The 16,764-nt window shown below is 37.7% G+C and overlaps 3 protein-coding genes across 5 annotated transcripts in view; 1 reads left to right on the top strand and 2 right to left on the bottom strand.

Moving 5' to 3' along the window:
- The window catches only part of LOC136250258 (myosin-9-like), a 28,320-nt gene extending 22,608 nt beyond the window's left edge, over positions 1–5,712 (bottom strand). The window contains exons 1-10 of the mRNA XM_066042437.1: positions 5,586–5,712; positions 5,063–5,394; positions 4,853–5,009; positions 4,169–4,196; positions 3,952–4,105; positions 3,770–3,862; positions 3,647–3,710; positions 1,620–1,718; positions 1,461–1,561; positions 1,364–1,406 (exon numbers count right to left, since the gene is read on the bottom strand). Of these exons, the coding sequence (XP_065898509.1) occupies positions 1,364–1,406; positions 1,461–1,561; positions 1,620–1,718; positions 3,647–3,710; positions 3,770–3,862; positions 3,952–4,105; positions 4,169–4,196; positions 4,853–5,009; positions 5,063–5,389 (1,066 nt within the window). The 5' untranslated portion in view covers positions 5,390–5,394; positions 5,586–5,712. The remainder of the gene's footprint in view (positions 1–1,363; positions 1,407–1,460; positions 1,562–1,619; positions 1,719–3,646; positions 3,711–3,769; positions 3,863–3,951; positions 4,106–4,168; positions 4,197–4,852; positions 5,010–5,062; positions 5,395–5,585) is intronic.
- On the bottom strand, positions 5,684–10,553 carry LOC136250260 (retinoid-inducible serine carboxypeptidase-like). 3 transcript variants are annotated; one of them, XM_066042439.1, is made up of 13 exons: positions 10,340–10,553; positions 10,194–10,283; positions 9,513–9,668; positions 7,983–8,057; positions 7,846–7,918; positions 7,742–7,779; positions 7,551–7,679; positions 6,864–6,957; positions 6,564–6,680; positions 6,450–6,512; positions 6,328–6,402; positions 6,033–6,205; positions 5,684–5,861 (listed from the first exon to the last, which is right to left on the bottom strand). In XM_066042439.1, the coding sequence occupies exons 1-13, from the start codon at positions 10,508–10,510 to the stop codon at positions 5,802–5,804; spliced, it is 1,314 nt and encodes a 437-aa protein (XP_065898511.1). In that variant the 5' UTR covers positions 10,511–10,553; the 3' UTR covers positions 5,684–5,801. The 3 variants fall into 3 exon arrangements, 2 of the variants coding, with proteins under 2 accessions (XP_065898511.1, XP_065898510.1); XR_010698471.1 differs by having other exon boundaries at positions 5,941–6,205; positions 7,742–7,918; XM_066042438.1 differs by having other exon boundaries at positions 7,742–7,918.
- On the top strand, positions 10,532–11,211 carry LOC136250261 (protein chibby homolog 1-like). Its single transcript, XM_066042440.1, has 3 exons — positions 10,532–10,783; positions 10,902–11,017; positions 11,065–11,211. The coding sequence occupies exons 1-3, from the start codon at positions 10,591–10,593 to the stop codon at positions 11,140–11,142; spliced, it is 387 nt and encodes a 128-aa protein (XP_065898512.1). The 5' UTR covers positions 10,532–10,590; the 3' UTR covers positions 11,143–11,211.
- The last annotated feature ends 5,553 nt before the right edge of the window (positions 11,212–16,764 follow it).

The raw sequence follows: 16,764 nt of genomic DNA, 5'->3' as shown, positions 1-16,764 counted from the left end.
ACTCAAGGGTGTAAGTGTGTGTACACTAATACAAATGAGACTATGGGCAAGTGTCCTAATTAAAGTGTTTACATTATGGCTGTTGCTATTCGTATGGCGGTTATGAGGTCAAAACTAAAACTCAAGAGTCCCAAACAAAAAAAGTAAAATATTGTGGAGGATTGAACCCAGGACCTCCTACCCATCAGGCTACAGCTCTACCACTATGCTATGCTGCTGCTAGCTACTGTACCTAGCTTCCTTTAATTTGTACCTTATTTATGAATGATTGCCATACGAATAACAAAACAATATTCGTACTGCAGTGCCATACTAATAGCCACTCCATTACATTTTAGGGTGTTCTGTTTAGCAGAATCATCCCAACTCCCAAGCACAAGGTATCAGGTAATTACTTTGCTTCTACATAATTCTAGTGAAATGTTTTCAATATCCAAACACAAGTAACTACTGCTGTATTGTGGTGTACTAGCTCCTGTTATGGTCACTGAGGGGTCACACGATATGCACACTAGTGGAATATAATCTGTACAAGCCACACAAATGTCACGGACAAATTAGGTGAAATAGTCTTGTTGAGTATGTTACATGTACATGTACATGCATACCACAAAAAGACAAAATGCATGTACACAAACACTAAACACACGTGCACCCACTAGGGCAGTGGGATTATATTGATTATAATGATTATGTAATTAATTGATTACAACACTAATCATGATACGCAAAACATCAAATAAATTTCTTTTTGCTGTAAGTACCAAACATTGCAGTAGTACACAAAAATATTGCCACTATACCCACTGCACAATAATCAATTAATTGAAAATGGTACGTTCTCTTTATAACCTACTGTTAAGAGCCATGTTAATAATACTAGTTGGATGCCAGGGGGAGGCTTACCATTTTACTATCACCATATATACCTGTATCATATGTATGCAATGCTAGTAAAGGAAGCATCATGTTGCAATTTAGAGACAAGTGACTATTACCATATATGTACAGATTTTTGAGGTACACAATTTTTGTCAGCATTTATATTTTCAAGGATCACTCATTTTTTCACTGACGTTACCTAATAGAAGCATAGAACAATCATTGATTTTCTAGGATGAAAATTTCATAGAAAGCCTAGCAACCATAAAATCCGTGAAAATCACATCCCTTGAAAATTTGTACGTATACGGTAAGACTTTCTAAACAACGGCATTCAGCATAGAATACACAGAATGCAATTAATCATATAATCGTGATTACTGGGTATAGTAACCACTTGCAATTGCAATTGTAGTAACAATCGCACAGTTCTAGCATACACTCACTAAAAAGGTAGACACACGCATACATATACACACACCTGCTTTTTCATCATCAGTCATTCCCATGACTGACATTGCTTCCTATAGAACAAGGACCCAACATGGCAACCATAGATCTAACCAATCACAGCTCACCATTGTATCGGAATACTCATCTGAGTCATTCACTCCTTGAACCTGGAGATTACCATTACTCAAGTAGCTGAACTGACTAGCAGCCTCCAATAAGTATTCCTCTACAAAACGTAAGGTGTCACTTAATTAAAAAAGAAGACATCTAACAACTAAACATACTCTTTTTCTCTGCATCAGCACCATTTAGCATCTGATAAAAGAAGTGGAAGATCCTCTCATCATTTGCCTGGTGTACTGTTCGTGATTTTTCCAATAAATCTTAATGGCTAAGTCAGGAATTCTAACCAATCACAACAAAGAACAGTGTTCCCGCCGTATACTAGATTAGACAAACTTGCAGTGGAACCTGTGTGGTCCCCAAGAGCATGATCTTTTCAAAAATCTCTTGAAGTGATTAACAAAAATATGCCCAAAGAGATTAACACTTTACGAGAATATTTAACTAATGATTGCAACTTCATTGCAACACTATTAAGTGCTAGAAACAATATTCCCTATAAGGTAAAACTACAAAACTGCAAGAATTAAGATAGAGACAGTCATTTTTAAAAAGTGCCACAGAATGTTCCAGCGTATGGAGATACTTACTACAGTCAAATATCTCTAAAATGGACACTTTGGAACCAAGAAGCCATAGTGGACCATGTAATACAAGTTTTCCTCTTTTCTGTGATAAAAGTATATGAAGTCATACCTATAGTAGCCGAAGAAATTATCCTTATTATGGCTTTTATTAAACCTAGCCAGTGAGAGGTTTTTCTGTTCATCCATAGTAGCTACTTACCAATTCAGGTACAGTTTTTCTCTTTGAGCCTTGGCATTTGAGTACAACTTTACTGTCAATAAAAACATTTCATTTCCTAACGCCAACACCCAGAATACCACTCATAACATAATACACTTCTAAGAACTGGTTGCCATTAGTAACCCATTTCACAAAATCAATTATCCCATATTACATCATTCATTACTACAAGTGCTCACCTAACCTGTTAACAAGCTAATGGATTTCTAAAAATAGTTGACAGTATACTTTATTTTCCATCATAACTCATTGGTGCTGTTAACAAACTGTAGCAAATTGAATCATACACTTTACAGGGTGCCTTTATAGGCTTCCTCTCCAGGGGAGATGATGTATCGATGTGTTACACTGAACCCTTTCTATAACAGGACACTTTGAGATGAAGAATATTTGGTCCATTTCAGCTGCAATAAAGAGTTTTCTCTTTCGTAGGTACAAAATGTAATTAATGTACAGAGACAGACCTGTTGGGACACACTAGTTTTTTTTTACTATTGCATCCTTACATCATTAGAATATAAATGCTTCCCTATACAAAAGCCATTTTTGGTACTGTCTGACTCTGCAAATTCTTTTACATTCCTTTTAGCTGCTGTTGATGTCATTTTAACAAGCCAGCAAGTTTCATTTGCTGAGTATGGGTTGGTAATAAAATATTTTAGAATGGTAAATTGGTTGTTTTCATGGGTTTGGCAAATCCTGTTTATGTGAACACCACTTGTTGTTTACAGTACAAGACACTGCTAAGGGTCCCAAAGTATCACTTAACACATACATGTACTTCAGAACACTTTGACAACCACAGGTTACACTACACATCATTCTCAAAGTCTTTTCCAACCTGTATCTATATTTACTGGAAGACTATGGACGACAATATAAGTCATCACGTACAGTACGTCCCATGTAATAAAGTGGTACCCCCTGGTGTTCTATAATCTCACAAACAATTAATGAAACATTATTAACTCAAGATGGATGATGTGTGTGTGTGTTTGTAGTAAATGTAGTGCAAGTCAGAAACATGGATGATGGGCCATTGTTTGAAGCCTAGTAATGATGGAAACACACAGTAATGGAACTGGGGGTACTGGGTGGGCAAAATTAGTATTAAAATTCACTAGTCATTGTTACTCTAACACTCCACTTGTATACAGTTAAGCACCATAAAAAGTTGAACTTGTCTGCCATAACAGTATAATGTTAACATTGCAATGCAGACTTGGTCAAGCATTCGGGACTTCAAACGACATGTTGTGTGAACTGGTATGTCACAGCAAGCCCCCCGAACCCCTCCACAATATTATGATGCACAAACAACAGTACATTTACCTCAATACTTACTATTCACAGAACACACACACGTAATAGTCAAGGATACAAGTTTCAATATTTGCACCAATTATGTGCCCAGAATTATCAAAGTTTATACGGATGAATTTTCCCTAACAAAACACATATATACAATTTGTGTGTATTTGCATGTGGCATAAACTCTACTCACAAATCTTGAGGAGTTATCATTTTTAACAGTCTTTGCATTCCCAAATGCCTCAAGGATAGGATTGGCTTGTAACAGTTGGGCTTCCAAGTCTCCCTATGTTATGTATATACCACTTAAACAATTAAATAATTACATGTACAAGTGGGCTGTACAAGACATTAGCTGGCTTCTTAATTTTGTACCTGTTTATCCAACAACCCAGCCTTGGTTTGTAGTGTAATACTTGTTCTCCGCTTCAACGATGCACGGCTATATGTTTTTGTGCCGCCAGCAACTTTCGCTAAATATTGTATCACTTTCTTTGTGTTCTCTGTCTTGCCTGCTCCTGACTCCCCACTTTTGATGGGAAGAAAACACAACACAATTAACACACACCTTCAAAATAGTAACAACACTCACGTGCACAAAATGGACTGATTTTCACGATCTAAAAACAAAAAAGAAGATACAATGAACATGTTGAAAAACATGACAGATATTGACATCAGACTTAAGTATACACAGCTGACACCAGTCTGGCTCAAATGGGTGGAAAGGCATCTCAAAAATGCACTGAAGCGGGACCATAATAAGTTGTGGGTGCTATTAAATAAACCACAGCATATTCTATACCAGTAGCAGCTAGATGCTAAATAACTTAAGAGTTCTTTTTTGCAAATTATAGCTATTGGCTACAAAATATAGACATCTTGATCCATAATGAATGAATGTTCATATATGTCCACTTAAAATTAAAATATTTACACATTGTGACTTGGAAGGAAACAACAATAGACACAATACATGTATACACCCAATACTATCTTCTAAATACATGCACATACATCCTCAACACTATACTATCATGCACACATAAAAAGCAAAAGAAAGCCTTCAGCTGCCATAAAAATGGTCACACCTACCCAGTTGACTGGGCAACCCATGTACTACTCAGGTATCTAAGAGCTAATAGTGCTGGCAAATCTCCCAGGGGACAAGACTGGTACCCTGCATGAAATTGTACTACGTCTCACAGGTAAGGTGTGGGTACTAACTAGGAGTCCTCACCCATTTCGTGAGGCATGGACACACACACACACGAACCTTGTAACATATTCCTGTAAGCGGCATCTGCAATGGCATACACATGAGGTGGCATTTCATGTCTCTTCTTTCCCTTGTACATGTCCACCACATTGTCTGAATATATCGGCAGCCACTTGTATGGGTTCACAACAACACAAAACAGTCCAGAATACGTCTACACACAAGTGAACATCAATATTTAATCTCTGCTTGACACACAAAACTCACATAGATCAGTCCTGAGTAGTATCGGTTACGCAAGTTGTGCAATACACTGGCTTCATTAAGGCAGGCTAACTCTGCCATGTCTTCAACCTTCTCAAACTTTGGAGGATTCATTTTTTGCAAGTCGTCCCTGTTAACGACCTTCTTCCCGCCAGCCTCTAACTGCACTTCAATTTCATCTCCTTTCTCGTTCTTTATCTGGCCCTGAACGAACCCGTGATCTTTATCCGGCACCCATACCAGCTTCTTCGAGGCCCATTCTGCTTGGGCCAAGGCATCAGTATACGAGGCTCTATCAACGGCCAGGTATTTCATTGATTCCGCCGCCATCGTTGCTATAAAATGTGCATTCACAACAATAAGAGTGAATTGTACACTAATGGCCTCGCGAACAGCGAACGCCCTTTTTTATTTAATAAAAGAACAATCGATTGTGCACGTGGTGACATACAAGTCAGATCTTCTCGCCTTACTGTTTACAAACGCAGACAGACAAACAGGGTGAAGTATTTCAACATTTTCTCACCTAGCGAGGTGAAACTCTAACACCAGCTAATCTCACCGTCCCCGATACAAGTTTGATGTCGCGCTAGAAAAGCAAAGATTTCAGTATCACGTGCTAGATCGCGTGAGCAAAAATTTTTAAATACTACTATGTAAGCACTACAAAAGAAATGTTTCGTGTACACAACAGAATGTGACTATATACAACATTGCATTTTTAATTTCAACAGTTGAGTTTTTACTGGCCTGTTACCATTTTCAACATCTTCAATGCCATCTTTCCATTATCCTTAGGGACCTGAAATGGAATTAGTGTACTAGATGCTTACATTATAAAGAGGTACAGTTGAACCATGGATGTCAACTGTTATGGTTACCTGTTATTTATTTATTTTAGTAGAACAGTTGGATCATTTACCATAAACTTGACCTCAGGTCATAAAACCACTATCCTTGTACACATATTTACCATGTGGCCAGCATTGAGTATCCAGTAGAACTCCATGTTATGAAATGCCTGGTGGAAGCCATCTGTGTACCCTGATGCCTTATGGGTAGTGTCTGCATAGAGTGGGGTCCTTGGAGCAGCCAGGAAATCTGGGAGTCCGTTCCATTTTAACTTCTCAACCCATGCCAATGTACCTGGAATAGTGAAATGTGTAGTGCACACACACACACACACACACACACACACACACACACACACACACACACACATGCACACACGTGCACACACACACACACACACACACACACACACACACCCTGAGTAGCACATATGATGTCTAACTGTCCACTATAGATCACCACCCTCACACCATAAAGTAGCAGGTAGTTGACTGTCAATAAGGAACCTTATAGCATCATTATCGTACATAGCACTCACGTTCACTGAGAACATCCTTCATAAAATCAACACTCTGAGCTTCAAACACTGCTCCACTCTGACCTAAGAGTGATGTACACCTAAACACAAAAATGTTCCTTTTAAATACCTCACCTCCCCAAGTCACATTCTCAGGGATGGTGCTACCAAATTTCTTTCGTATTGGACCGTTCATCAAAGCAGAGAGAGCATCATCTTGCAAAACATGACGGGCTATTGCCTTGAGTAACACTACAGTAAAACAAAACATGTGATATCTGATGGAACAGAGCAGACACACACATGAACATGTATGAGTACACATACACGCACATACACGCACACACACACACACACACACACACACACACACACACACACACACACACACACACACACACACACACACACACACACACACACACACACACACACCAGGTTCAGTAGGAGCATATCCCTGGTTGAAGGAGAGGTGTACAGTGCTGTTTCCATGCACAAGAAAGTTGTAAATGTCCACATGGTCAGTATGCTAGAGAGAGAATGAATACAATAAATATGTGTGTCAACAAGTGGGAACATGGTAAAGTGCAGTGAATGCTGCTCAAATCTGGTCACCCTTTGGGTCAAAATATTCTATGTGTGTAGCTACTAGCAGCAGGTTGGCTACTACAAATAACATAATTATTTATATTTTGGTGGCCTTGTGACATGGTGACCTATACCAAGTACAATAAAAATTAATTAAGATATGAAATCCTGGATGCATTGGGATAATCAATAGCAGGAGCCCCCAATCCCTTATGGGCTCCCAGTGGTAGAAAGGTGTTCAGATTTTCAGAGGTCCAATTTAATGTGATGCATGAATGTGCACTATAGCAATTGGACAATGGACACAAGTGCCCAAATTTCAGTGTGTCCTTTGTGGTCCCACTGAATGTATAATATAGAGTATAATAATCACAGTGTACAGCTGTTTTGCAGGTCATGGACACTTTACATAAACATGTCACTAACACAAACTGTACTAATAATCACTTTAAAGGTGACCACATTTGTGATACATGCTGTAATGCTAATGGAACAGAAAAAAAATGGCTGACACCATATAATCCAATGACTTACATCATCAATATAATCTTCCATCTTAGACCAAAGCTCAGTAGCGTATTTGAATTGTTTAGATTGGAGGGCATGATCAATGTCAGTTGCCATGGAGTTCAGTTCTTTTAATTCCTTGATGTTAATGAGTGACTGTTGAATAGTAGTCGACAGTAAAATAGCACACAAGACTAGACTTCACTTCTTCCACTTACATTAGCATACAGCACAGGACCCCATGATGTGACAGAATCTAAAGAAGTAAAGACAATGAACAACACACACACAGGCAGAAACAAACAAACACACACACACAAACCAATTGGAGATATCCAAGAATCACCCAAAGCTACACCCTTGAAATCACATTTTATTCGTCCTTCTTTAATAGCCTATACACAACACACGATCACAAACAGTATCCATCAATACACCTGATCAGGCACACAATCATACCGTAATGAGAAGTGAGCCAAATGCAGCAGTCATTTTTCCACCATAAGATTCACTGAAGATGTAAAATGGCATATCCTAATAGTACACACAGCAAACATTGGTGCCACACAACACAACTACTAGTATTAGTTGTGTCATTTGTTTTATTTATGCAAGTAGCTACACATGGAATTTTAAACTAGAGTAGGGACCATAGCACATTGATAAAAAGTACTGAAACAAGCTGGAGTGGTGCACAATATTATTTTAATCACAGTAAAACAATAAGAGGTGTTATATCCCTACTGTGCACAAGATACCATAATGAAAATGCACAGTAGGGATATAACACTTTTTATTGTTTTACTATTGTGCACTACTCCAGCTTGTTTCAGTACTTTTTATCGATGTGCTGTGTATGGTCCCTACTCTAGTTGAAAATTTTGCATATTTGTTTGTTAAGTAAAATAAAATTATTATAAATTATTATGACTGGTGAACCCGCATCAAAAGAAACGGCACCACGTTCCCAGCTATCAATTATCGTCTCAAAAGTGAAGTATCCATTACTCTTCGTTGTCAGCTATGTTCAACCTGTTACACAACATAATGAACCAAGAACTGTTCGAAAAATACCTCTGCAATCAAAGTAGCCACATGAAAATACGGATGATTTCCATTACGAAGGGAAGCTATCACGCACTACCGCCAAATCGACACCTTTCACTGTCAGCAAAGATGAATGGGAAGGAGGACACTGGTAAGTCCATGAAGAATGCATTGTATCTACTGTGGTATGCCAAAAGGTACGTGTCCGACTGAAGCAACGTCGAACAGTGAAAAAATCAAGCCAATAGCCTTAACCATTATCGAGCACTTGTCTGAAGGCACCAGTCAGTCAAGTCAGTCAGTCAGTCAGTCAGTCAGTCAGTCAGTCAGTCAGTCAGTCAACCACTAGAAAATTCTGTTCATTTTAAAAAAAAAATTCTATAGCAAACATTTTGGGTAAATTTGAAGGCTTGTTTGGGCTTAGTTTTATCTAACCACTCATCATCGTCAGACTGGTTTTTGGGTGATGTTTTTTCATGGGCCACACCCAAACCTTTGTGGTCCCTACTATACAGTACTATCGTACTGTATGATATTTCTAGCTTTCAAATATTTTGACATGGAAATTTACAGTACCATGTATTCTAGGGCATAGCAATTTCACTATAACAGATAATGACATAATTTCATCTAGATACATCAGTGGTATTGTACACTAAACAATATAAAATTTGGTAGTTTCTAGTTCAGCCTTTCACATACACTGTAACAAGTGACACCTGAGAGTAATCTATCTAAGAAATATTTACCATAATATAAAAATTAATTTTTTGCTTCAGGCAACTTTGGCAGCAGACTCAACAATACAAAATCACAAAATCATAGACCTAAATATCCAACAATTATTAAGGTTTGATGAATTTATGTGACAATGATTTGTCAAATCTGTCAACCTTTCATCTATCAGAAGTTTAATATTGTATAGTACAGTACCTAACTTACATGATACTGCTGATGATCTTGGTACCACTGCTTCAGAAATGCTAGCAAATCAAGACTTATTTCCACTACACTAGTGGTCAAGAGGTTTTTGCTTGTGACATAGCTGAAACCTGTTCCAACAGGATTGTCCACAAACAAGATATTTGCAGATTGTGCCTATGTATACATGTTTAATGTGCACAATGATGAAAGACGTCTTATTTTTATTAAGACAATATACAACATAAGTACAGGGGTCTAAACTCAGGGGTACCATACACCAATGAGTTCTGGAAAGACTTACACTATTACACAAATAATAATTATCTCATGCCGAAAAGGTAATCCGATGGATCCCAGTCCAGGAGACTCTAGAATTAAAAATCCTGTATGAGCAGAAGACAGCAATGCGAGCAGCCCCTGCAGCCCCTCTCAAACAGGATTTTTCTTCATTACCTGACAAGCATTAGCTACTTGGGCAAATGTGTCCAGCATAAAATGGCTAAACAACCAATCTCAATGGAACTAACATCAACAGGTAAGCCAGAAAGCTGAAGGTCATGTTGTAAACAACTATATCAATATCCCTTCCAAGCTCTAGCAGCCAATGTTGCTGGGTATTGGTGGGGATAGTTTGAACAAATAGATGGAATTATTAGACACAGCTAAACAGAAAGTTTAATAAAGTAACCAATAATTTACCCATGTGGTATTCCTTTGTACAAGGTTGATGTCTAAAGGTCCAATCTCCACAAAATTCCCAAATCCAGTAGAAGAAGCTCCAGGGCCTCCCTGGTGTAGTAAACATTCATTATAACTTTAAGCGTGCATTAAAACATTAACATAACCTGAAGCCACATCACCAATGGTTTGTCCTTCCAATTACCCAAGGCGCGGTAGAACCACCAGAACATGTTCGCTCCTGGCCTTACACCCACGTAGCCCCATTCTTCATCGTGATCCTGAGCTATCGCCAGCAATACAATACAGCTAAAAAGCAATGCACCAAGCTGCCTCATTTTTGATACCGATTATCGATAGTTTGGTAAAATGTATAGCGCCTGTGGTGTAAAAGTTTAGGATTTGTTTATGTGCAGAAATGCCGCTCTTTTCGCGATCTTCGTTTAGATCAACCAAAAAGCCTCCCAAGAGAAAGTCAAGCTCGTTAACTAACGTATCGGCTTTAAGTGAGTCCACTTATTCCTTGCAAGATCTACAACTCGAGTCAGGACCGGTCAACTTGAAACTGGGTGGTCAAGAACTAGTGTTTGAGAAAGGCGAATGGTTAATAGGTAAGTTGTGTAGTCGTAGTCGTGTTTGGTGTATTGTGTCTGTTTGTTACTGTTGCTATTGACAACATGACGATAGCATTACGTACACCGCACATTACCGTATATATTATATATGCAGATGGTCCCAAAGGTACCACTAACTCACGTGAGTATGTTAAGCTACAACGGCAAAACAAACAACTTTTGGAAGAGAACAACTTGCTGAAGTACAAAATAGAGTTGCTATTAGACATGGTGAGTCTTGGTAGAATTGTTACATATCGGGTCATATTATATTTCAGCTAGCAGCAAGCAATGCAGACTGTGTAGTGCTACACAGGGAACTAGATGCACTAAAAGACTCACGTAGAAAAAAGTGATCCATATTCCTGTATAATCATAATTTTTTAACATTGTACATAATGATGAAAACTGGAAATATATAATAAGCTTGGACTGAAATGGACACCAACCATTATCAAAAATCAAAAAAAATGTAATTTTTATCTGCCAAGTTGCTTGGCATTGAGATTCTGATCACAAAATTTCTTTATATACTGGGCAAGCAGCCCACCAACTGTTACAGGTAATAGTGAGGAAATAATGTCTCCCATAGCTGTCACATGTGCTTGCACTTATGCAACTGATTTCTCTCTCTATCACACACACACATACACACACAAATTGGAGACCTGCAAACGGGTGTATCCATTCACTGGACTGGACTACTGGACTCGCATAAAATTTGCTCAACTGAACACATTTTTTCAACCACAAACCTTTTTTGTCCACTAAAAGTGATTACATAGAGTGCACATGGGGCTACTGAGGCTCTCATTGTCATATTTTAAAAAAACAAAGAAGCATGCACATACAGTCTATTCAAGTATGTTTGAAAAGTGCTATAGCTTTGGTGGTCTATTTAATGGTATGACTTTGGTTTTACTCTTGTTACACTCACTGCAAATATGTGTAACCTTACCTTTCTGCTTGAAAGTGTGTGCATTGCATGGGAAGCTTGATATGTACTCGTTGCTATTTACAAACATTATAAACCAAAGAGCCAGCAAAGCTGAAGTGAATTCACAGGCCAAGGGCGATTTTTATGTTACAGTAACATAATGTAATTGCATGTTGTAAAATGTATATTATGGTGTGCTATTTTACAAAAGAATGCTAGAGAATACTGACAGATGCGTTAGTAGTGTTAACATTGCACAGTGCTTGAAACATTGCTAGCACTGAGTAGGTAAATTATTTTTGATAACAAACTGCACTAAAGTTTTAGTGCAAATTTGTGATTAATGTACAAGTTTTATGTCTCGTGGCACGAGACATAAAACTTGTACATTCACTAAAACCGGTGGTGAATGGTGTCAGTTTCTAAAACACTTTTTAGTTAAGTTTAGTGATAAAAACATAAGAAAACAAAAATCTGTGTCCAATAGTCCAGTCCAGTGAATGGATACACCCCCTGCAAACACACATACTGTACACTCCTCAGCCTCCCAAAGGACAATGCTTAGGTATTATACCAAGGATAGATAGAAAAGTTGCACGGATTGTTGATGGCCATGTCAGTTGGAGTCAAATTCTAAGCAAAGAAATGAAGTAAGCTGGGATCCTGGGACATGTACAGTTGTCAAATGTACCAACTGCTCAGAAGTTGTGGAATTCATTTAACATGTGTTAAAGGTCAAGTGATTGATTACATGTATCCATTTATGAAATTTTGTAATAAAGTGTCAACATGACCATTTTTTGTACAAATTTAATCATCACCTAATCGGGCTCAACCTAATAATAATATGTTTGCTCAGGGTTCCTCTGATGTCATATTTTTTGCTTAATGCCTAACTAATAATACTGCATGGCAAGCCATTATGAAAGGCTTTGGGTAGTATTTTTGGGACCCAAACCTTCACAATTCCTATATTGTGTGAATAATGCAACATTATAGTAGATGAAGTAGAACAGATATGGTTACGTATTACCAACTGGATATTTTGGTCATACTGAAACTTCTTTAGTTATCTTCAAGTCTGTTATAGTTCAATTATACAGAATGAAATATGAAATCTCTGATGCTAAAGTATGCAATTGCAATTTTTTTCACCACATGAACTAAAATTTGGATAAAAGCAAATTTCAGTATACCAACCTAATAGGGTTAGAAAATAATTATTTATAGATTGATATTTTGGCACTCCTGCAGGGTACTGCTAACCTGTTTATGAAAATAAGTTTTTAAATTAATAATAATATCAACCATGTGCATTTTAAGTCAAAATAGTATGGAAATTTCAAGCAGTAGAGAAGTAGGGAATCTCAAAAGTAGGGATCCTAGCTGGGATGCAGATGCTACACATTTTGACTTTGAAAATCATAATCATTCACTTATAGAAGTATCAACCAAAGAGTTGTTTGCCATAAATGATATTCACAAAATGTGTTAACTGTCAACTCAGAGTTGTGCACCTTCATTCAGCCTTGGCCATTCTGGTTTAAAGGATTTCTGAATTACTATAATATCAGATTATGAATCTTGTTTGTGGTATTGGTGGTCATTTGATTGTGAGCAAAGGAATATTAATTGCCAGATACATGGATTGAAAGTGATCATGTTAGTAATGGAGCATCTGCTATTGCAAATTAGCTATATAGACACCAAATAAAAATATGTAACTAGCTAGTTACTGCCACAATACATTACATGCAGTCACTAAAGTGTACCGACTCTTAGAGTATCTTGATCTTTTTCTAACAAACTAAATGTGCCAAGCTTATGTCCGGCCATTGTACAATTACACGTAGTATTTTGCCAATTGTTTTACACATATCATGCCACAAAATTTTCTGGTAAAAATCAACACTCCCTACTAGCTATACCCTTACAATAAGGTGATAGCTATAAGTTATGGTAACACCAGATTATAATACACCTGATCTGTTGTCAAGTTGTAACATATTAGGCTATTACATGTATGCGTGTATGTACACCGTCACGTGATGCATGTATGTGAGGCATTGATTAAGATTATTAGAATTAATTGCCACATGGTGATCATGACATGGAACTAGCAGTTGAAGCAGTTCATCAGTTTTTTTTATACATCTCCCAATTGCTAAGTCTCAGAAAGAAGAACTATGAACAGCTACCTCCACAGACCGTAAAGTCTTACAACAACTTTTGCACATCCTTGCCACTGGATGGCCTAACAAAGTACATTACCAATGTTCCCCAAGACATCCGGTGTGAGTACTGGAATGTATGCAATGATTTCCACACTGCTGAGAATTTGTTGTTTATGGGAGATTGTACCAGCTGCTAAGTGAAGTTCCATTTTGCAACTCATCCATGAAGGCCATTTAGGAATTCAGAAATGCAAGGCTCGAGCCAGACTGTGTCTATTGGCCTAACATCAACGATAAAATTGAGAAGGCAGTTAAATCCTGTTCAATATCAAAAAGAACCCATGATACCTCACCAACTACCAGACTGTCCTTGGGAAGCAGGGGTGGATCTAGGATTTCTAAAAGGGGGGCTAACTCAAGGTACTATAATCTCTTGGATGGAGGTGTGCAAAGCACACCTCCCAGTAAAGCATGCTGAAATTAGGGGGTCTGGGAGTATGCCTCCCCAGGAAATTTTTGAAAAATAGATGCTAAAATACTGCAATTTGGAGACATTCCCACATAAAATGCATATTTCTGCCTGTAGATATTATATATACTGCCTTTAAGATTATAGGTATGGCTCTCTGCAGCATTTGTTAATGGAGAGGTTTGGGTAGGTTCAGATAACCAAGCACATGATACACCCTCTCACAATTGCACAACAATAGGTGCATGTTAGATTAATAATGTTGAAAGTGGAAAATTTTGAAATTTGACTGATATGAGATTGAATCTGAGAGCAGTATCAATAGAAATGTGTAACATTTTCAATTGAAATTGTGTAAATATTGCCACACATAATAACTACACAAGTAGATGAATCAAGCCTTTTAAACAGACCAATGCACTTCATTGTATATATCACTGCTTGAAGGTTCTTAGTTTACTAATTTGTTAAGATGCCTTACTGTAGATATACTGATAGTAAAGTGTCAGTAGACTTAAGTATATGGAACATAATTATTTTACTAAGTTTTAAACTCTTAGTAAAACATCAGTGAATGCGGGTTTACTGAAAAACTACTAAAATAACAAACAATTAACTGTTCCATGTACTGGGGATATACCACTGTAGTAAACTAAGATACTTCAAGCAGTGTATAGGTGCAGATATGCATGGATAAAATTAATTCCAAAGCAGAACCAACTGCTATGTATCTGCTGAATGTTCTATTAGAGTAGTTAAGTGACTACTCTATTAGAGTATCTCATCTTGTACACCTCCAATGCTGATCCGGGTCCTTGTTGCATAACCTTTAGCATAAATCCAGTGATAATGTCTTGGAAAGGTGTATTTGTATTATTAGTGATCATTATACTTATGCTAAGACAAAGTTTCATTATAATCCTCAGCATATTGACCAAGTAAAGTCTAAAAGTAAAGGGGGGGGGGGCTTCAGCCCCCAAAACCCCTCCCACTAGATCCACCCTTGGGAAGAAGTGAGTGCAGACTACTTTACTCTACACACTCAAGATTACTTATTAGTTGTTGACTAGCACTAGAAGTATCCTGAAGTAATCCCTATGACAGCCAAGACAGCAGAAGCCACAATCACAGCATTGAAAGCTATGTTTGCCAGACATGGCATTCCAAACAAGTTAATTGCTGAAAACATGCCATTCAATAGTAAGAAATTTCATCAGTTCAGCAAACAGTGGGACTTTGAAGTGATTACATACAGTCCTACTTACCCTCAGTCTAATGGACTTGCTAAATGCAATGTAGAGACAGTTAAGAAGTTACTGAAGAAGGCAAGATAAGGAGGCAGTGATCTCTACTAGAGCTCCACAATACACCAATGGTCTACCATACTCACCAGCACAGTTGGTAATGAACAGAAGGCTACATGGATGTTTATCATTGACAGATAATGCTTTCCAGCCAAGTGTTCCAACAGAAGCAAAGACTCGATTGCAAACTTGCCAGAAGAAACAGAAACACTATTGTGACAGACATGCTAAAAGTTAACCACCTTTGACCCGAGATGATGTTGTATGCTATAAGACCTCTACATCATGGGAACCTGCAGTGACCACTCAGGAACACACTGCACCATGTTCCTATGATTAAGTCACCAATAGTAGAAACATTACCAGAAGAAACAGACATCACCTAAAGCCAACACAAGAAACAAGACCAAATGTAACTCTGCCAGTTAATGATGATAACATTGACATTCCAGTGACCATCTCTTCCCCTCCATCATCATCAAGACCAACACAACCAGCTTCAACAGCTAATACAAACACAGGTCAGGTGACAGAAAAGCGTACACGAAGTGGAAACTATCTCCACAATATGGTGACAGCTAACTGAACTTTATCGGATTGTATGATTTTTTGATTTGCATATATAGCTAGTTGATTTTGTTATTCTTTTTGTATGTTACCCATCTTGTAGAGGGGTGTAACATATTAGAATATTACGTGTATGCGTGTATGTACACTGTCACATGATGTATGTAGCTATGCGAAGCATTAATTAAGATTGTTAGAATCATGTGCACCACACAAGGTAAAGCTGTTAAGCATTTCGTTGTACCACAGTGACATCATGTGGTGTGCACAATGGTGTTCCCTATAACTTTAAACCAAAGCAATTATTTATATTAAGACACGTTACTAATAACAAGTCACAACATCAGTGTCACCATGTATACATATTTTCCAAGTTATAGCATGGTCATTATGCTGCTGATATGTGTACAGTTAAAGAAAATACAAGTGAGTTTTAAAGACAATTCACATAGGCAGCTCCAGGATTTTTGGTGACTGGTTTCTGATTAAGAGCATAGCTAGTGAACAAAAAAAAAAGTAACCGCCTG

The sequence above is a fragment of the Dysidea avara genome, chromosome 3 (assembly GCF_963678975.1).
Source record: "Dysidea avara chromosome 3, odDysAvar1.4, whole genome shotgun sequence".
Taxonomy (NCBI): Eukaryota; Metazoa; Porifera; class Demospongiae; order Dictyoceratida; family Dysideidae; genus Dysidea; species Dysidea avara.
The sequence above is the reverse complement of the archived record's forward strand: the minus strand, read 5'-3'. Positions and strand labels throughout refer to the sequence as shown.